The sequence below is a fragment of the Rhinolophus sinicus genome, linkage group LG04 (genome assembly GCF_036562045.2).
Source record: "Rhinolophus sinicus isolate RSC01 linkage group LG04, ASM3656204v1, whole genome shotgun sequence".
NCBI lineage: Eukaryota > Metazoa > Chordata > Mammalia > Chiroptera > Rhinolophidae > Rhinolophus > Rhinolophus sinicus.
In genome coordinates this window covers 99,404,151-99,425,762 of record NC_133754.1, presented here as the reverse complement: position 1 = coordinate 99,425,762, position 21,612 = coordinate 99,404,151, and the positions used below count along the sequence as shown (strand labels likewise).

General features: G+C 38.9%; 1 protein-coding gene across 1 annotated transcript in view; it reads left to right on the top strand.

Moving 5' to 3' along the window:
- FLT3 (fms related receptor tyrosine kinase 3) overlaps positions 1–21,612 on the top strand; it is a 62,521-nt gene that overhangs the window by 13,023 nt on the left and 27,886 nt on the right. The window contains exons 3-9 of the mRNA XM_019736600.2: positions 5,232–5,434; positions 8,456–8,571; positions 12,956–13,085; positions 14,833–14,960; positions 15,293–15,432; positions 15,527–15,680; positions 16,671–16,839. Coding sequence (XP_019592159.2) covers positions 5,232–5,434; positions 8,456–8,571; positions 12,956–13,085; positions 14,833–14,960; positions 15,293–15,432; positions 15,527–15,680; positions 16,671–16,839 — 1,040 coding nt within the window. The remainder of the gene's footprint in view (positions 1–5,231; positions 5,435–8,455; positions 8,572–12,955; positions 13,086–14,832; positions 14,961–15,292; positions 15,433–15,526; positions 15,681–16,670; positions 16,840–21,612) is intronic.

Here is a 21,612-nt window from a genome sequence, read left to right as displayed (position 1 = left end):
TCCATTACGTAGATTGACATGCAGATTGCTCTATAACCTGTCTCAGGCTCCTTCAAGTTTCAGCCTTGATTTTCATTACTTGTTTCCTTCTTGCTCTTCATCAAACATAGCCTAGGTATTTACTCATATGAAAGAAACTCAAGTGATAGAGAACTGAAAATATTAGAAGTCTATGAGTATATACAATAAAAAAATGAATCTAAATTAGCCAATTCCATAGACATTTCCAGTTAAGGAAATTTTCTTTTCCATAGGTATAACACATAAACACATGGCATGATAACCTACGTGCCCTCCCAAAAAATCAGAAATATTAGAAATATTCTCAAATTTTAAAACCAGCATGAAATAGATTTTAATGACAACATTCTACATGAATGTAAGACACCTAATTTAATGCGTGACTTTCTTATGCCAGAAGCATGGTTGGTTTTAATCTTTTTAATAGATATTAGTATCATAACACATTGGCTTATTAATAATTATAGCATTTTGCATACACAGTATTTCAGTGGAGACAAAAAAATTTAACATTACCAGTTGTTTTAAACTTTTAGTGTTTTTTCAACATAAGAAATAATTGCACACATTTAAGTGTTTTCTGACAAAACAGTCTTAAAAAAATTAATGATGATTGGTCTTGGCTTCTAGTAGTAAGTCCAGCATTATTTTTCACATAGAGTGAAAACTATGTTCTCATGAGATATTCAGGAGTATATTAAGACTCAGTAGTTCTTAAACAGCATTAAACAAACAACCACACAAATCCTGGCAAAGGGGAGCAGTTTTCACTGTGTACTTTCATCTCCTTGAAGTCGAGGCTGTTCCATTTGGGCATTTTCCCACTTCACTATGAAGTGGATTGTTAGGGTGTCGGTGGCTTTTTACAAAAAGTTTTTTATTTCTTCTACAGCTCACAGTTCTCAGATGAGATATCTTTCTGCAAATCCTACAGTTCAGAAATGTCTTGAATAACCGAGCACTGTCTAGGAGACAAAACTTGTCCATGCAACTCTAATATAAAAGCATCTACCTACTGAGCTATATTACCCATATGTCCTGGAGCCAAAATAAGATGATTTTACTGTTCTCACGATATACTCATTGTTTAAAATCTGAATATTTCCATAATTTATCATTCCTTTTTGAAGATTAAAGTGGTGTATGCTGAGTTTCTCCACTGCAAAGTTACTAGTTTTCCTTTGTGATTAACAAATATTTGGGGGGAAATGTAGATATCCTTTTTCTCCTCTAATTTTCACCTATTGATTTTAACTTCTGTTGGTGGATCTTGTCTGCAACAATTATTACTGTGATGTTTGCCTAATGATGATTTTCTTATTCCCCGCATTCCCTCTACATTTATATAATTGGTATTCTTCAGGGATGAAGAGCTATCCCTTCCTCCCATTTTACTTTTTTATTTAATTATTTTTTTATATCAGTATGGACTCGTATTTATTTTATTCTATAATCCAAAACAATCATTTTTATTTTGTCGTACAAATGGTTTCAGTGTTGGCCATTGGGAGCTACTTCAGGTTGTCTCCTTGTGTCCTTTCAACATGTCCCCATCTTTTTTTTTTTTTTTTTTTTTTTAGCACTTCCTTACTTTTTGGCACTACAACACAGTTCAGGCTCATCTTGTGTTTTCCTTGCCTCAGCCCTGGAATTAACCACTCCTCCAAGGAGCACTGGTTTTTGTGTGTGTTTTTTTGTTTGTTTGTTTTTAATTTATTGGGGTGACAATTGTTAGTAAAATTACATAGATTTCAGGTGTACAATTCTGTATTACATCATCTATAAATCCCATTGTGTGTTCACCACCCAGAGTCAGTTCTCCTTCCATCACCATATATTTGATCCCCCTTACTCTCATCTCCCACCCCCCAACCCCCTTACCCTCTGGTAACCACTAGACTATTGTCTGTGTCTATGAGTTTTTGTTTCTCATTTGTTTGTCTTGTTCTTTTGTTGTTTTTGGTTTATATACCACATATCAGTGAAATCACATGGTTCTCTGCTTTTTCTGTCTGACTTATTTCGCTTAGCATTATATTCTCAAGATCCATCCATGTTGTCACAAATGTTCCTATATCATGTTTTCTTACCGCTGAATAGTATTCCATTGTGTATATATACCACAACTTCTTTATCCATTCATCTATCGAAGGGCATTTTGATTGTTTCCATGTCTTGGCACTGGTTTTTTGGAGAGTAGTATTTAGAAACCAAGATCTCAGAGCTGGATGGTCTCATTGCTACTGGGATGTCGTTGTTTCTAGGCCCTGTCAGCAGGCAGAGCTAGGAGATATACGTATGTACCCTAACCTCCCTCCCCACTCTGTTTGTCTATCATCTCTACATCTATCTATCTGTATCTATGCTAAGCTCATGCTGATAATTCTGATTTCAATTTGGCACCAAAAGATTCATTCTAGTTTGCTCTCTTTCCTCATTTGTACTTACCTCTCTGACAGTAAGAAGCCTGGCTTTCATTACCATAATTTACTTATGTATTCAATCCTAGTATATACATAAACTAGTTTCAGAATCGTTAACCCACAAACCAGTGAGAAACAGGTTTACTACTAGAATGCAGGATTTGTGTTACAACTCTTTTTGTGTTTAACCATATTATATCCAAAGTATAATTTCCCAAAGTTACTTAGGTTACTTCTTTTCTTTCCCACTCCTTTCACTATGGTTATGTTATGTATTTGTTACACGTTAAGTTCATTCGGTTTGTGTTCCATTTTGAGTTCCTCTCATATCCTGGTTGGTTTTAATTATTTATTTTCTGAGTATATGAAACATGACATGGTCCTAAAAGGCAAAGCTATATAAAAAGGTATACTCAGAGAAGTACCACTCCCTCCTCATCCATTACCAAGTTTCCATCCTTTTCCCACCGACCTCCTGTACTTAACCAGTCTCTTTAGGTTTTCATTATTATTCCCGTATTTCTTATGCACAAATGAGCACATACATGTGTATTTTCTTATATCCCCTTCTTTTTTACATGAAGTTTAGCGCATTTGAAGGTAGATACTTTTCACACTTAGCTTTTTTGTTTAACAGAATATCCAGGAATCACTCCCAGTCAGTTCAGAGAGAGTTCTTTTTCTCTGTACAGCTCCATTGTGTGGATGTACCATCGTTTATTCAACCACTCTCCCGTGTATGAGCATTTAGGTTGTTTCCAATATTTTGCAATTACAAAGATGCTGTAGTTAATTGTTAGAATTTTATTCCTAGAAGTGAGATTGCTAGTTCAAATGGTGAGTGCATAAGTAGTTTTATTCAGTAGTGCCAAATTCCCCTTCTGTACAGAAGGCTTGTACAGTTTGCATCCCCCAGCAATGTATGACAGTAGCTGTTTCCTCACAGCCTCACCAACAACATGTGTTGTCATACATTAACATGTGTGCCAGTCTGATAGATGAGAAGTGATACCTCAGTGTTGTTTTAATTTATGATTCTTTAATTATAAGCAAGTTGAACATTTTCTCATATGTTCAAGGGCCATTCTTGATATCCCCCCTTTTTTTTTTGATGAATTGTCTATTCATCTCATTTTCTCATTTTTCTACTATGTTTTTGGTCCTGTGTCCCTCAATTTTAAAAAAATTATTTATTAGGAGCATTAGTCCTTTATTTGTAATATATATTGCAAATATTTTTCTTCTAGTGTGTCAGTTTTTTAAAAAACTTTGTTCTATACTCATCATCTAAGATTCAGCCTCATTGCGGTACTTCAGCGAGATATCCCACGGCCCCAGCTTGGAAGTCACCTCTGCCTCCTCCGAAGTTCCAGAGCACGGAAATTTACCTTTCAGGGTAGTTGGTATCTTTCTGTGGGACACATCATATTTCACCTTGTGTTTCGCTTATTTCTTCCTATGAGATTCAAAACTCTTAAAGGATAATATTAGTGTCTTTTCTTCCTACTTGCAGAGTATCCAGCAAAATGGTCTAGCACTTGTCAGATATTGATCAAATGAACTTATCTGATACTAACTGAATAACTGAACAAATAAAATCATAAATATGGCTTATGATCAGTAGCTACCCTGTCCTTCACTTGAAGAAGCTATTTGTGTGTGTGTGTCTGTGTGTATGTGTGTGTGCTGTGCTACCTATTACCGTATTTCCCCGAAAATAAGACCTAGCCAGACAATCAGCTCTAATGCGTCTTTTGGAGCAAAAATTAATGTAAGACCCGGTCTTATATTATGTTATATTATATAAGACCCGGTCTTATATTGTGGTAAAATAAGACCGGGTCTTACATTAATTTTTGCTCCAAAAGACGCATTAGAGCTGATTGTCTGGCTAGGTCTTATTTTCGGGGAAACAGGGTAGGGAGTAAGAGGTCCATCAGCAGAAGTTGCCACCATACCTTCCTCTCAATATAGCTGAATTTTTTGAAGTAGGCAAGAAGCCTATGGGGAATATCTGCCCAGAAAATATTCTGTTTTTTAAATTCCCTCTAACATAGAGGGAATTTACTATTACTATGTAGATTCTTATCTGTGTACAATAATCACAAAAACATTTACCTATGTATTATGAATTTTGTAATTATTGTCTGTATATTAGTTTGCTGGGGCTGCCATAACAGGGTATCATGGACCTGTGACTTAAACAACAGAAATTTATCGTCTCACAGTTCTGGAGGCTAAAAGTCTGAAATCTAGATGTCAGCAGAGTCGGTTCTTTCTGAGGGCTGCGAGGGAAGGATCTGTTCCAGGCCTCTCTCCCTGGCTTGTCGGTGGCTGTTTCACGTCCACACAGCGTTCTCCCTGTGTGCATGTCTTCCCCAAATTTCCTCTTCTTGTAAGGACATCAGTCATGCTGGATTAGAGCTCACCCAAACAGCCTCATTTTAACCTGATTACCTCTGTAAAGACTTTACCTCCAAATAAGGTCACATTCTGAGGGACTGGGGGTTAGGACTTCAACATATGAATTTTGGGGGATGACACAATTCAATCCATAACAGCCTGTAAAGCATTTTAGAAATGCAGCCTAAAGTTATCTATCTTTTCTTTAGAGACTTATAATTAATGGGATTTTCAGTCAGCGATATGTGCTCAATGGGTTATGACATGCTTCCATGCTGTGGGAAGTTGGTCAACATGTATTTATTTAGGAAAGCTTCCAGCTAAGAAGAGACTTCATTGGACATGCACTTGTAGTAAATTCATGTTGTTTCATCCATGACACAGCCATCAGAATCCCCGGAGGACCTTGGCTGTGCCTTGAGGCCTGAGAGCACCGAAGCAGTCTACGAAGCGGCCAGCGTGGAAGTAGACATGGCTGCGTCCATCACACTGCAAGTACTGGTCAACACGCCGGGGGACATCTCCTGTCTCTGGGTCTTTAAACACAGCTCCCTGGATTGCCAGCCACACTTTGATTCACAAAACAGGTAAGGGAGGGGACTGGATGTGCAAACAGAAGGATTCGGGGAGGAATGCTTTCTTGCCTTTAAAATACTTTTTGCTTCATTTAGAGTTTCTTTTCAAATTTCTGTCCATGTCCATTGTAACTCTTATCTCCAGTGAAATAATGAACTAAAAATATTGTTAGATTACAGACACATAACGTTATAGATTTGTCAAAACCCAGAGGATGTACGACACAAAAAGTGAAGCTAATGTAAACTATGAGCTTTAGTTAATACAAATATTGGTTCATCAATTGTAGCAAATGGAGCACACCAAGAAAGATGTCAATAATAGAGAACACAGAGTGTGGGGGTGGGGGAAACGGTATTTGTGCGATTTCTCTGCACTTCCTGCTCAATTTTTCTGTAAATCTAAAATTGCTCTAAAAAAGTCTATTTTAAAAATTATATAGAAGGGTGGCCGGTTAGCCCGGTTGGTTAGAACGTGGTGCTGGTAGCACCAAGATTGCCGATTTGATCCCCGCATGGGCCACTGTGAGCTGCGCCCTCCTTAAAGTATGTAGGTATATATATATATACACATATATGTACATATATGTGTATATATGTGTATATATATATGGAGAGAGAGAGAGAGGTAGAGAGAAATAGTTAGGGCTTAAGAAAGCAGCAAGTCACTGGTAAAATGTAAAACAAATAATGAAAAAACTATATGGGATTCTTAAACTGTCTTGTTTTTTAATTGGATTTTGTCTTAAAAATGAAAAGTTAGAAAGTTTTCATTGCATTCTAGTTAAAGTAGTAAGACACTCCTTTCCGGGAAATGTTGGGGAAAGAACATTTCATTTTATCTATTTTATTTCTCAGTATGATGAGCAGAATTACAATGTGATGTCCACAAAATATTTTAGTAAGAAATTGGTCTGTGTATGAGGAACATTGGTCTCATGATCCAGAAAAATATTAGCCGAGATTTGTGGGTTGACATCAAAGCCTGTATCTAACTCTGTCGTGATTGCTGTCTCCTAGTGTCACTTTCCTCTTGTTGAGACCAGATAAGGGCAGGAAACAAGGGTCACAGGCCATTTAAATGCCCCCTTAATAATTCTAAGGCTGCCTTTCTCTCTAGTTCTTGGGGGTGTTCTGATGCTCCATAGCTGTATAGGAGGCATAGTCTTTCCAGAAACAAGGCAGTAAACGGCCTATTGGGGGGTTCAGACCATTTGAATGAGTAATGGGGGAACATCCCTGTGACTGGACTTGAGTACTTCTGTTTGTTTCTTTAAGGTCAAACTCTTAAGTAATTTTCAGGACAGTAGCTATAATTCTGAAGTTTGGTTCTAAATTTCGGAACACGTTCATTTTCCTTTCCTCTTTTGAGACTGTATTACTCACTTCTGTTTTTCGGTTACTTTTGCCTTGGGGTTAAACCCAAACACTCTTCTATTAAGAATATTGACTAAAAACAAATGTTCGGGTAACCTTATTTAAAATTTGATGTCACAAAAGTTCTCACTGCAAACAAACAAACAAAAAGTTCTCCCTGCACTGAGACCAAAAAGCAAAGGAAAAACCTAGGGTTTTTTCACTCAATAAGAGGTGGACTTTTTCGTTTTAGGATAGGCAGCCCGTCTGTTAGCCAAAGTCACAGATCTTGGGTGGATTAGTTACCTTAGTACCAAAACATTTTCAGTGACTTTTTCATAGTAGAGAATTATAGAAAATTTTATCTGGACTCTGACTTGTAGCCGGAAAGATTGAACACCTAAGCTTTGATAACTGTCTTATAGTTTTGTATGATATGCACAAGAGGTCACAAATGATACAAGGAGAGGGAATCGTCCAGAGAAAGAAGGTACATCACTAAAATATCTGCAGAAAGAAATCAAATGTGTAACCCACTAATTTACTGTCTATGTGGATACAAGCACAAACACTCTTGAGCTCTGCTGCTGGGAGCACTGAAGCGGAGCTTCTCTAGTATAACCTGCATTTGGATGGCCTGGGGATCTTGTTAAGATGAACGTTCTGGTGCCGTAGGTCTGGGTGGGGCCTGCGATTCTGCACCTCCATCAACTCTCAGCTGATACTAACACTGTGGGAGAAAGACCACACTTTGAGTAGTAAGGATCTAAAAGTCAGGAAATGTACATTGAAATCCAACATTACTCAACAGAGAATATTTTTAGGTTTAACAAGAATGGGTATCACCAAACACACATCAAAGCGGTTTCTTTGAAGAGAATGCCCCTAGCCAAATTTATCTTCACCAAATATCTGAAAAGTTCAAAATATGAACATTGAGACATCTCCCTCATTACATCCATGTGATATGTCAGTGTAATTATTACTTCATAGGAAAATGCCTTGTGTAGATTTTGCTTCAATTCTTTCATCTAGAGAGAGACACACAAACAGACTGTTTTTTATCTCAGTGTATCTTGTTTGTACAGTGATCTGGTCCTGCAAATGGGTGGTGGCCAGATAACTGGGCCAATTTGACTGTGGAGGATGCTTTATGGTTGAAGGGAAGGTCGCGCCAGTGCCGCTGGGAGCACACCATGAGCCTGTGCATTTTGGGGTGGGAGTTTTCCCTCCAAGGGGTTTGGGAAGCACGAGGTGAAGGTGGTGGAATGGAGGTCCCTCACTCTCAAGGGAGGTCTGGTTAAAAGTCAAGGTCAGGGGCGGCCGGATGGCTCAGTTGGTTAAAGAGCGGTGCTCTTAATGACAGGGTTCCCGATTCGATCCTCACATGGGCCACTGTGAGCTGCGCCTTCCACAACTAGATTGAAACAACTACTTGATTTGGAGCTGATGTGTCCTGGAAAAACACACTTAAAAAAAGAAGTCAAGGTCAAACTACAGAGGCTCAGGCTGAATGTTGGGCACATGACATAAGCTGTGCTTTCCACAGAGTAACCATCCGTGTCATAGTCAGAGATGGAATACAGGAGCCACCAAACCACCTCTGACTCAGGATGAAATTTTGTTTTTAGTTTCACACATTTTCCAAAATAACCAGTTCTCTTTCTTGTTTTTCAGAGGAGTTGTTTCTATGTTCATTTTGAAAATGACAGAAACCCAAGCTGGAGAATACCGACTTTTAATTGAAAGTGAAGCGACCAATTACACAATATTGTTTACAGTGAGTATAAGAAGTAAGTGCAGCTTGCTACTAGGTCTTCACAATTGACCATGATGTTGTTTGGAACCCATGGGCTTTTCCCAGCTTCTCTAGATCCAATATTCAGGTTTTCCTCAACATGTAGTTAAATGGATTGAACTCACTTCAACTATCCATGTAACCTGTGATATGACCCATGGACTATCAGAGTTAGCACCCTGAAAAACCCATGACATCCTCTATCCAGACCCCTCATTTTTTTTCAGTGACAGATGATTGACAGGGAGGAAGACATTTTGACCTTGGACTCAGAAGACCTGGTTTCTTATTCTGGATCTGATACGACCACCTTTGGCAGGTCACTTAATCTCTTGGAGCCTTAATTTCCTTATGTAAAATAGGGATAAAATGCATATCTCATGGGATTGTAAGATCCTTGCACTATCTCATAGAACTCTCTGAGATGATGAAAATGTCTGTGTCTGCCATTTCCTGTGTGGTAGCCACTGGCCACAGGTGGCTGTCGAACACTTGAAATGCGGCCAGCGTGACTGAGGAACCAAAGTCTTAATTTTATTTAATTTGAATAAATTAAAGAGGGAATTTAAGTAGCCACATATAGCTAGTGGCTACGGTGTTTATACAAATGCCAGATCACTAAGCAAACTATAAGGAATAGTTCAAATGCTCTTGACCAGGGGGGCAACCGTGCATTGGCAGAACTGCCGCCTGCATGTGTCTTCTGGCTTTTTGTTTCCTCCCAGCTGTGCACAGGCCTAATGCTGTACACCCTGGATGCTTTACCTCCCATGACAGTCAAGGACTAGAGATGGGCACATTCACATAGGTCCTACTGCCTTTAGTGACGGGGCAAGACTCTGAAAAACTCTGGGTCTGTGCCATTTTTAATTAGGTTCACTGGCCACACGTTGGTATGACTTGCAAGCCCCCCCTCCATGTCAGTGACTGGAAGTCACAAAGCCACGACGTGGTGTATGTGCGTCCAGCACAGAGGTCCCCGGGCTCAAGAGTAACCACAGTTATCCTGCTGAGGGTGTTCAGCATGTACCGTCTCCATTCTCACTGTGCTTCTGCCTTCACACAGGTGAGGAAACGGACAGCCGAGAGGTGTGGTGAAGGCCACAGCTAGAGTCAGGTTTATCCAGGTCTGCACTTTCCTTCCTGTACCACACTGCACTGGGGCTTGCACTCAAAGCTACGACAGAAAGAGCACATGTGGGCATTTACAGTCCCAAAGTGTCATTTGCCTGGGGTTGGGGTTGGGGTGTTAGGTTCTAAAGTCAGCCTGTAGGGCAAAAATTAGGTAAGGTCAAAGTTAGTCAAAATTTGTTCTGAAAAGCCCTTCATTACTCTGAAATTTACGGGACCAGAACCCTAGAGTCTCAAAAGACAACAGGTACCTTTTGTTGCTCTTTTATTTTGGTCTTGTTCCCTATCCCCTCTCCAATCCCTGACCTCCCTCTATGGGACAGTAAGTCTTCTTGCTTCAGGTTGGAAGAGAATAAGAGATTTCTTGCTCCCTTTCTCTCTCTTTTGCCAAATGTTTATGGTTGAATTTGTTTAAGGTAAGCGGGCATCTGCCGTGGCCCTATTATATTTAGGGTACCTTCTTTTCACTTAAGATTTACAGTGTAAAAACTTACCAACAGTCAATTCAAGTAAATTGTTACCTGTTTTTAGCATTCTGTTGGGTGGTGGGGTTCAAAAAAAAATCAGATGGAGGAGACTTGGCAACAGTCAGCGTGAAAAAGAGGAAAGGGTTTAGTGAACCACAAGTTCAGTATTAGCCAACAGTATGGCATGGTTGCTAAAGAAGAAAATCTGAATCTTGGCAGCGTTTATGAAAATATAATGTCTGGGTTAAGGAAATTGGTAGATTATTATTTTCAGTTCTCCATTTTTTTTTCCAGATGAATATTGACAAAACAGAGCAATCAGGATAGTGAAGAATTTGGAATTCCTTCAGCTAGGAGCAACTGAAGGAGTCGGGAATGTTAAGCATAGAGAAGGAAGCAGTTTGAGGACAGGAGTAGATTGATTGCAGTGCAATGTAGAGGAAATTCTTCTGGCATCAGAGTCAGGAAACCGGGCTAACCAATTAAAATACCTTATCTCCCTTGACTTTGGTTCCTGGTTTTAAATATATGAAAGATTGTCATGTGGAACCAAAGCTACACTTTAAAAAAATTGCTCTAGACAGTAGAATTGAGACCAATGGTCAGAAATTACAGGGAGAGAAAGTTAAAACCACCACAAAATGGGAAAGCTATTTGCAATTCACATAATGGAGAAAGGATTAGTAGTCATAAAAGCGCTCCTATAAATCAATAAGAAAAAAAAAAGTAGAAAAATGAACAAAAGACATGAGTGGTCATTTCACTTTTAGAATATGAAACCTAAATGGTCAATACACATGTTACATTAATAATCGAGAAATGCAAATTAATACCACAACAAGATACCATTTTATGCCCACTAGATTGTTGAAAATTTAGAATTCTTGGTGAGTAAATATGGAGCACTAGGAAACCTCATATCCTGCTATGTAAATGGAAAGCAGTGTAACCACTTTGGAAAACAGATGTCATTAACTGTAAAATTGAATGTGCTCATGCCACATAATCCAGAAGTTCTACTCCTAGGTATATCACTAAAGGAACTTACACACTGTCTCAGTAGAAATACACAAAATGTTCAAAGCACCATTGTTGGTAATACAAAAAACTGGAAACCACCCAAATGCCCACTACAAGGAGGAGGAATAATAAGTTTGTAATCTATTCACCAATGGAATGCTATATAACAGTAAAAAGAAAAATGAATGAAGTATAGTACAGGCAAAACCATGGATGCGTCTTAAAAACATAAGGTTGGATGAGAAAATGAACTTGTGCAAGACTACGTATTGAGTGATACCTCTTGTTGTAGCTCAAAAACAAACAAAACAACCTAGTATAGTGTTTAGGGCCATATATCTGTGATGAAAACATTTTTAAAAGCATGGGATTGATAAGCACAAAATTCAGGATACAGGTTACCTAGGACTGAGATGGGGAGAAGCACAAAAGTAGACTCAGGTGTTTATTAATATTCTGGTTACTAAGTTGAGTATGGGTCCATGGGTATTCGTTTTTATTATTATGCTTCAAAATTTACACTTCATATATTCTTTTGTGTATACACACACACACACACACACACACACACACACCAGGGGGTGCCAAAATATGTGTACAAGTGGACACTTTGGTCAACGTTGCTCAAGCAGTAGTTCACCATGATCAGAAGTGTCTGGATGCTGATGGTAACCACTTTGAGCGCCTCTTGTTATTGCAGAAGTCAAACGTGACTTGTATTCATCTTTTGTTATTGGTATATATCGAGTATTACAATTTTAATAGTTTTTTCCTTTCTTAAAATGTGTATACATTTTTTTTGGCACCATCTGTATATAAAGTACTATATAATGCTTTAAAATAAAATTTATTATAGGAAGGGAGATTGGAATCTAGCATAGGGACTTAATTAAAAAGAAAAATAAGGTGTGTTAAAAAAAGTGGAACAATCACTCGGAGGCAGTGAACTCCTATTCCTAGAGGGCTCCAAGCAGAGGTAGAAGGAAAGTTTACATGTTAAGAATTGTGGGGGGAGAAGGGTGGGAGAGGGGCACAGTGTGATGGTCCAATGTGAATAGAAGGCTACACTGAACCTCTCAACTTGGTTCCAGTTCTAACTCCACGCTACTACTGTGTTTCCCCGAAAATAAGACCTAGCCAGACCACCAACTCTAATGCGTCTTTTGGAGCAAAAATTAACATAAGACCTGGTATTATATTATATTATATTATATTATATTATATTATATTATATTATATTATATTATACCCAGTCTTATAGTAAAATAAGACCAGGTCTTATATTAATTTTTGCTCCAAAGACACATTAGAGCTGATTGTCCGGCTAGGTCTTATTTTCGGGGAAACACGGTATATTTCTGCCTAGATCTAGGTAAAATTATGGGAAGAAAGTTGGGTCTTAAACTATATAAGTATGGCTTTTAAGCTTTATGTTGTTTCCAGTGTTCCTTTTCCAACATGTATCAATATTTGTAATTTTCCAGGCTTCACTCCACTCAACTTTAGTTCTCTGTGGATTTCTGAAATGCCCAAAGAAATTGGCTAAGAGGATAAGTACTAAAGTTAGCATTTCAGCCAGAGTTGAATTTAATATATTGATGAGGAGAGGATACATTATCATATATATTTTGAGTGGAGCAGAAGACACTGTTATGGTGTGAAATACTACCTTTTCTTAGTGATGTAGAATTCTTTTCTGAGGGGGCTGCTAAGACAATTATTTTAAAAATATTAAAATGTTCGTAATTTATGATGCCTTAGATACACTGCTTTACACATTAAGGAGACCGTACTTTAGAAAAATGGAAAATCAGGACGCTTTGGTCTGCATATCTGAGAGCATTCCAGAACCGACTGTGGAATGGGTGTTTTGCAATTCACAGAGTGAAAGGTATGACATGCATGGAGGTAACTGCTGATTCCTTTATTTTCGTGGTCTTTTTCTAATATGGTTGACATCATACTGTATGTACAATTGAACTTGTCACTACGTTAACTGGAAACTTGACTTCCTAAAGAATGATTAGTGTGGACTTCCGGGGCAGGGGCATGGTTTAGTAAGGAGGCCTTTTGGAGCTCTTCTGTGTCACTCAGCTGCAGGGTCCTCCCTGGACATTACACAACACAAATACTAAAAGCCCTTTTAAGTTACAGGATTGTTAGCTCCCTGAGCATCTGGCTGGGAAAAGGAAAGGTATGGAATTTTAGTGTGATTCCCTCTAAGTAAGAAATTTCCTGTGAATAAATGTTTAATTTGTGATTATTCTGTTTATTCTGGAAGTGTTGTTTAAGGACATAGGCTCTAGACAAGGTTTGGGCCCTGGTTTGCTTACGATCTGTGTGGCCTTGGGCAAGTTACTTAACCTCTCCTTTCTCATCAGAAGAATGGGGATGGTAATAGGACTTACCTTATAGGATTGCTGTGATGATTAAATGAATTGAAATGTGCAAAGCACATAGAACAGTGCCTGGCAGATAGTAAGTACTGTATAACTGATTACCTTTGTTTTTTTGTATTTGCCATAACTAAGCTTTCACAAAGTAAGAATTCATGCATTTTGAGCTAACTAAAATTTACTAAACAACTTTTATTGAAAAATGGGACTAAAGAGGAGAATAAGAAAAGTTAGTAGACGATATGAATGTGATCCCAAATTTTAGAGGGAAAAAAGAGAGATTACCTGTAGATATATATGTAATGCGTGCATAGGGGAAAAAAAAAAAAAAAGATTGGAAAGCTACACACCAAATTAGGAACAGTTGTTATCTTAAGGTGGTAGGAATCTGGGCAATTTAAAATTCTTTTCTTTGGGATTTTCTTATTTTCCAAAATTTCTACAATGGACCCAATTACTGTTATCTTATAATAATAAGACATTATTATAATATCTTATAATAAGAATGTTATAATATTTTCTTATAATAATAAACAAGGAAAAGAATACACTTGACTAAAGTGCTAAAGAGGAGAAAAGAGACGATACATAAACTTCAAAAGCCCTATCTATTTCGAGAAAGGTAATGGTTAGGGAAACTCAGGAGGAATCAAAGTCCATCTTCGGCTAACGGGGACGAGGGCTCCGCCAAACCCTGAGACACAGCGAGGGCTCCGCCAAACCCTGAGACACAGCTGACTTCCCTCAGGAAGTAACACTGGGCTCCCCTCTGTTAGCTCTGGGACCTGATGACTTTCACAGCTTAAGCCTCTCTTCCTGACACTGGTTGTTCCAGTAGATGTTTCAAAGAAAAGATACTTACCTTGTTTAGCTCTATTAAAACCTAATCGTGCTTTCTTTTTCTCTCCTTTTCCTCACTTTCTGTCTTTCTCAATTCTTCCTTTCTTTCTCTCTCTTTTAACAACAACAAAAGACGTCACCAACCACAAAAAATATGGAACTGTTTTATTATGTAATTCTCTCTAGTCTTATTCTAGTTGGTTGAGATGAGTAACTAACTAGTTCCCTTAATGCTGAAATCATAGATTTGGGTTTTTGTTTACCTTTTGACCTGCTCACTCTTAAAACAGGCTCTAACGAGTCTGTTTAGACTCTAGAACATTTAACTCTCTTCTTCTCCTGAACAGTCATTTGTAATTTTAAAACATGTTTAGTCAAATGGCATTTATTTTCTAATTGCAGCTGTAAAGGAAAAAGTGCAGCTGTTGTTACAAAGGAGGAAAGTGTTCTTCGTGAGTTATTTGGAACAGACATAAGGTGCTGTGCCAGAAATGAGCTGGGGAGGGAATGTACCAAGCTGTTCACAATAGGTAAGACCATAAAATCATGTATTTCTACTTTCAGGGACTGTTCCTTAGAAACGATCTGGGACTCGCCGTGAAGGGTTAGGTAATCATTCAGCTTCAGAAATTTTGTAGTTCCTTTATACCATTTTAGATGTAATGTTGTGGATTCTGTAACTGCTACAAGGTTTGGTAAAATAATTTAAATTTTTCATTACTTTTAAAAGGTTAATAAAATAATAAAAAGTCCGTAACATTTTAAATGACCTTAACATCTTTGTTCTCCAGAATGTCCAGGGTATATTTTGCGATGAAGAAAAACCACTTTTTTTCTTACTCAGGATGTTCTCATCTTCTAGATCTAAACCAGACGCCTCAGACCACACTGCCACAGTTATTTCTTAAAGTGGGGGAACCCTTATGGATCAGGTGCAAAGCTGTGCACATAAACCACGGATTCGGGCTCACCTGGGAATTAGAAAATAAAGCGCTGGAGGAGGTAATAGACGCGTTTGCATTCTGAAAATGCAGAAACAGTGAACTGATAGTGCAGGTTGAAATCATTAAATTCACTCTGTTTTGTTAACACCTAGGGCAGCTACTTTGAGATGAGTACCTATTCCAAAAACAGAACTATGATACGGATTCTGTTTGCTTTTGTGTCATCAGTGGGAAGAAACAACACCGGATATTACACTTGCTCCTCTTCCAAGCATCCCAATCAATCAGCTTTGGTTACCATCGTAGGTAATGCAGGCTCCTCACGCAACCTATTCACAGTTTTAGTTGCTTTAGTGTGTACTGGGAGGTATGTGCTGCAAATTCTGATTTCAATATAATGTTAGTGTCAAAAAGCTGAGAAGGGCACTCAATTACAATAGGTTTGCAAATGCGCATTACCCACTCCCTTCCTTTTCCACTTAAACCGAGCCCGCTTGAATGTCACTGTCTTCGAACATACTGTAATGGCATGTGACCATCTGTGGAATTTTGTCTCCCAGTAGCCTGTAAGTTTCCTAAGGACAGGAGTAATTCCATCCATACTTGTAGTCCCAGAACCTGGAAGAGAACCTGACACAAAATCGGCACTTACTAAATATTTGTTCTAAGAACGAACTGTGAGGGCAGTGACCAATGGCTATGAGAACCGGAAAGCACCCAGATGCATTGAAATTTGGGTGGGCTATGGAGGATTTGAAAATAATCACACTTTCAGTAATCTCAGAGGAGGTGGCAGCCTTCAGCCCTCAGGAAAATGCTAAGAAATGAAGTGATTCTGTTATCACACCCGTAAGGAAGTGTTCCCCCAAGGAAACCTTGTAAATATTGCTGTTAGAGTGGATTTGTGCCCTGTGGTCATTTTATATGGGATGTGTCACTGAGAGAGCCATTCTGGCTGAGGACCCTTCCTCTGTACAAGCTCAGTGAGGCTGGGAGAGTCCTTTCAACCTCTTGAAATTGTCTGCGAAATCTGTGGGTTTACTTATAAGTTTCCTTGGGGAAGAGAGTCAGTTATTTACATTCAATTCTCTGAAGGCTGAGCTCAGGCTTGTAACAGGGGATAGGTCTCCTGTACTTCTTGTTGGACTATCGAATCTGACCTGCAGCATGCCCACATCTGGGCTTTCTTGCATTAAACCGATGAATAAAAATGTATTTATCTTCTCAATATGTTTCCATATGAGTCTCATTATCTAATTTATAAATGCCTTTTTTTGTTGTTTGTTTGTTTTACAGAGAAGGGATTTATAAATGCTTCCAAAACAAGTGAAGATTATGAAATTGACCAGTATGAAGAGTTTTGTTTTTCTGTCAGGTTTAAGGCATATCCACAGATCAGATGTACATGGACCTTCTCTCGAAAATCATTTCCTTGTGAACAAAGTGTCCTGGACGATGGGTACAGGTGAGGCAACAAAGACCTTCAGGACCTCCATTATGCTTAGTACTCTTGTTGCCCCAGCAGAAGGGCACTTTTGAGTTATATGAGTTCATATATCATTGAGTTGACACCGAAGACGAGAAAACAAACAGATGTGAGGACCCGGTAGCAGACAGTTTTATAGTCAGTTCAGGTAAGGTACCCCACTGCACACAAAAAAAGGAAAGAATCCTATTAGATTGAGGAAGGTTCCTTGCCTTTTTCTGAGTCACCAGATTGTTACTTCCTGTTTGAGAGTACCGTGCTGTAGTAAGTACACCGAGTCTCCTTGAGCATATTTGCAGATGATTGAGGAACTAAAACCCCTTGAAAACCTGTAGGTGTATTGATTTATGTTTTCAAAAGAATGAAAATGCAGATATCACCCAGTAATAAATGCTAAAGGAAAATTTCATTTTCCCGAGTTCTCAAGGTTCTCTTACAGGAGGAATTCTTCATTTCCTCTTTGGAAAACAAATAACTTTTTTCTTGTATTTTCTATGGCTACAATACCTCTTATCTCTTAAAGCAAATCCTATGTAACGTGGTTTTAGGCTAGACTGTGAGTGACTGAGAGGGACTCGTTCTCTCTGAAGCAAGTCACTGTTCTGGAATAAATCATTGTGTCTCAACATGTGGACCGTAAAACAACTGTATAGGCATCATCTGGGCAAATGTTAAAATGTGGATTCCTGGATCCCATTCTAGACACGCGGAGCTGAAATTGGAGCAAAATGCCCAGATTCTGCATTTTTAATGAGAACCCCTGTGATTCGTGCCACAGGTCTAAGTCTGTGCTGTGTAGTACAGTAGCTACCGACCACATGTGGCTGTTGAGAACTTGAAATGCGGCTAGACCAAATTGAGATGGGCTGGAACTATAAAGTACACACTAGACTTTAAAGACTTCGAATGAGAAAAAGGGTGTAAAAAAGTAGCTTTTCAGGTAATTCAGAATGCAGCCTTTGGCCTGTGCGCTGACTGATACACAGTCTCCTAACTCAGGGCTTCTCAAAGCAGCGCTATTGACATCTCGGCCTGGGTAATTCCTTGTTCTGGGGGGGCTCTCCTCTGCACTGCAGGGCATTTAACAGGACCTCTGGCCTCCACCCGCTGCGTGTCAGTAGCACCACCACACCCAGTTGTGACGACCAAAAGTATCTCCAGACATTGCCAAGCATCCTCTAGTGAGGGAAAATTGCCTGTGGTGGAGAACCACTGCCTTGGCAGGATGACCCATTGTCATAAGCCCTTATTCTGGATCATCAAACTTGAAAGTAGGAGGCCAGGGAATCAGCCACATTCTTCCTAGTTAAATTGACTATACCACAGGCTTGTGTTCCGGAGGATATCAGCGCTGTCACTTTCCCCTCCCTTCTTTGTATTGTGACCTAGTGCCAGAGAAGCTCTTAACACTACGGGATTCTCTTTTGAACCTGATTCAAAGAGATAAAAAATCAACTCAATTTATTTCAAGGAACATTCCTTTAATATCTTCTTATGGGCTTGATGCCATGCGGGCCTACAAGAGTGAATAAGGTAATGTTTCTCTTCTCCCACCCCCTCCCTCAAATGTACAGGGCACGTTTAGGTGCCCACAGCCACCTGGGAGACCATTGCGACTGTGCTGGTGACATGAGCATGACCTCTTAAGATTTTACCAAATCATTTAGTGAAACATGTCTCTGACACGGGGATTGTGGGCCTATCTAGTGGGTTAGTTCATTTGGTTTCATGCCACGATCACTATCTGTACCCCTGACCCCAGGCAGTTATCTTGTAACTCCCTAACCAAATGAATGAATCAGTGCAGACCCTGCTTCCTCTAGTGTTTGTACCGCTCAGTCATAGTGACTTGGGGATATAGCTAACCTCTTTGTGTGTAGAATCTCAGCAGTGAGTTTATAAACTCCAGAAGGATAGGCTGTCTGTCATTTCTCTATCTTTGTATAATGCCTCCTTCAGTCAAGCAGTGTTAGTAAATGAATGAATCGTCATCACCTCTGGAAAGTAACTCAGTGCATCGGCTGGGCCAAAGATGAGTCAGGGGCATCCTCTTTGCACTGCAACGACCAACACGTAGCACTTACCACAACACCCAGCCTTCGCTGTTCATCTTATTTAAAAAGTTCTTGGAGAGCTAGTGCTTGTTGGTGATAATGATGCCCTAGGGGTGATGGCCCACTCAATACAAATGCAAAGGGAAGATGGCGCCTTCTTCTTCATGAAAAAGATGCTCAAAATACCAAATAAAAATGAACAACAAAAAATGTGAACACTAGTGCTCTAAATGTCTTTTGCTCTCCACATGACGCTCTGTGTTGAGACAGGATGGCAGACTAAATTAAAGTCTGAGTTCTTTTCAACTTTTTATCATAAAAAGTTTCAAATTTACCAGTCAACTCAAAGAACAGTACAGTGAGCATCCTTTTCCCACCACCTAGACTCACCAATTTAATCAAATTGAATTTTGTGTGTGAAGTACAGTATTTAAAGCGTGTTGCAGAGATTACTTTATAATCAAAGCGACACAAGTTTTTATATGTAACTGTAATGTCTATGCAATAACATTACTCCTGAAAAAAGCTTTGATGTGGTCAGTGTGTTTGCCAGAAGTCTTTCAGCTTCCTCACCTTCGCAGCTTCGTTTCTCCAATTTACTTCCTCAAATTTTACACCAAAGTTGATTATGGCTTGCCTTTATGTGTTTACACTTTATTAAAGTATAACTTTCCCTCAGTCTTGAAATCCTGGTCTTGAGAAAGAGTTCTAGGATATTTCATCTGTTAGTTTGCATAATTTTTTCTCTCTACAGACTGAATTACAAACAAATCTACCTTAGCTTTTCCTAGTTTCATGGTAAAAGCAAAACAAAACAAAAAACGAACTTATTAGAATGTTATAATTATTTAGTAATTTCTCCTGAAAGAGGTTCCTTAGGCCTGCCCAATCCTTTTGGTTTTCTTCTCTCTGAGATATTTAATTTCCCAACTCTACAAGTCTAAGCCCTGCCCTGACAGCCCACCCATCCATGCTCATTAAGTGAGCATTGTCTGGTAACCAGAGTGTGGTAGTCGGCGGGGTTCTGGGTAGGGAGACACGTTCCTTCTCATGAACAAATCAATAAATGATATGTAATTACAGAAGTGTAGAGAGCCTCTTGGGAGGATTGCTGTTTTCTGAAGGAGATGAGCCTGAGCTAGACAGAAAGGAGAGAAAAGATGTTTGGGTCTAGTGAAATACCGAGAGCCCCCAACCAAATCCTGACCCCCTCCGGTGTAAGGTGTTAAGCACACCACATGAAGCCACTCACTGAGAAGAAAAGAAACTTCTCTGAGCGCTTACCATGTGCCAGATAATGTGCAAAGTCCTTTACATGGATGATCTCATTTAATCCTCATCATCCCATTTTATGAAATCTGGAAGCAGGCTGAGTTACTTACCCCATCACACAGGGCAAGGTCAATACCCTTCATTCACTGTTTTCTGAAATTGCCTTTAAAATAAAAATAGAAATAACCCCTAAAATTCTACCTCCAGAGATTATATTTCGGACTTTTTCTATGTAACCACCATGATAGAAACATGTAAATATAGGTTTTTGCACAAACGTGAAATCGTGCCATTTATAACCTGATTTTTCATTTTAAAAAATATTTCTATTTTAATAAGTACATTTTACATTAGTTACATTATCATTTTAATGCTGCATAGTATTTCACTTTTTAGAAAAGTTTATTTCAACTAAGTCCTATTGATGGGCATCTTTGCATCTTTTCATTTTAATGTGATGTTCTCACTGGCTACATACCTCAGAGTAAAGCTTCTAAATGTTGTTTTTATTCAAGGTGACTACTGGACTTAACAAGCTTCATAATAATAATAATAATCTAACACATATATTGTGTTTACTATGTGCTAGGCTCTATTATAGGCACTTTATAGAAAACTGCTTAAAAAAAAAAAAAACTTAACAGAAAGTTCTCCAACAACCATATGAGGTAGATACAACTACTATCTTCATTTACCAGATGAGGAAACTGAGGAACAGAGATGATAAGTGACTTGCCCAAGGTTATATCACTGGGCAATGGCAGAGTTGGGATTCCAGCAAAAACGGATGGATTCAAAGCTTGTGATTTTAACCCTGTCACTATATGCCTCTTGACGACCAGCTCATTTCAAAAGTATGAGCTTCTCAAACACAGTGTGTAAGAAAACAAAAATACAAACACACTCCTTGCTATTTAAAAATAAAAATGTGCTTCCTTCTGAGATGAGCCATCCTTCACTATTGAGTTTTCAATGGTTATATGTCCCCAGGCTTGTCAGGTCCCCTGAAAGGAAATAAAAATGAACTTGGTATTATATAGACTAAAATAAAATCATCAGCCCCTCTCTCCCGCCGCCTGACTGTCTATCTAACTCAGGACAGAAATTCGAACAGATCAGATTCGGCTTCAGCGGGTGTATTCCCCCAGCCCCGCCGAAACCTCAGTCTGAGGGAGACAAGGGCACCTGCTTCCTGATCAGGTGTCCTCGGTGCCTGTGAAGCCACCTCAGTCGTGTCAGCTCTTCGCTCTCCAGTTTCAAAAGCTCTCAGCTTCCCCAATCCTGCTTTATCACTCTCTGCATTCTGATTTGATTTTGCTAATCCCTTGTTCTTTGAATAAAGCATCTTTATAGTCAAATTATGCTGCGAGAAAGAGCCTTCTTTTTCTCAAGTCCTCCCCTCTGGGCACAAATGGAAAATAAAAAT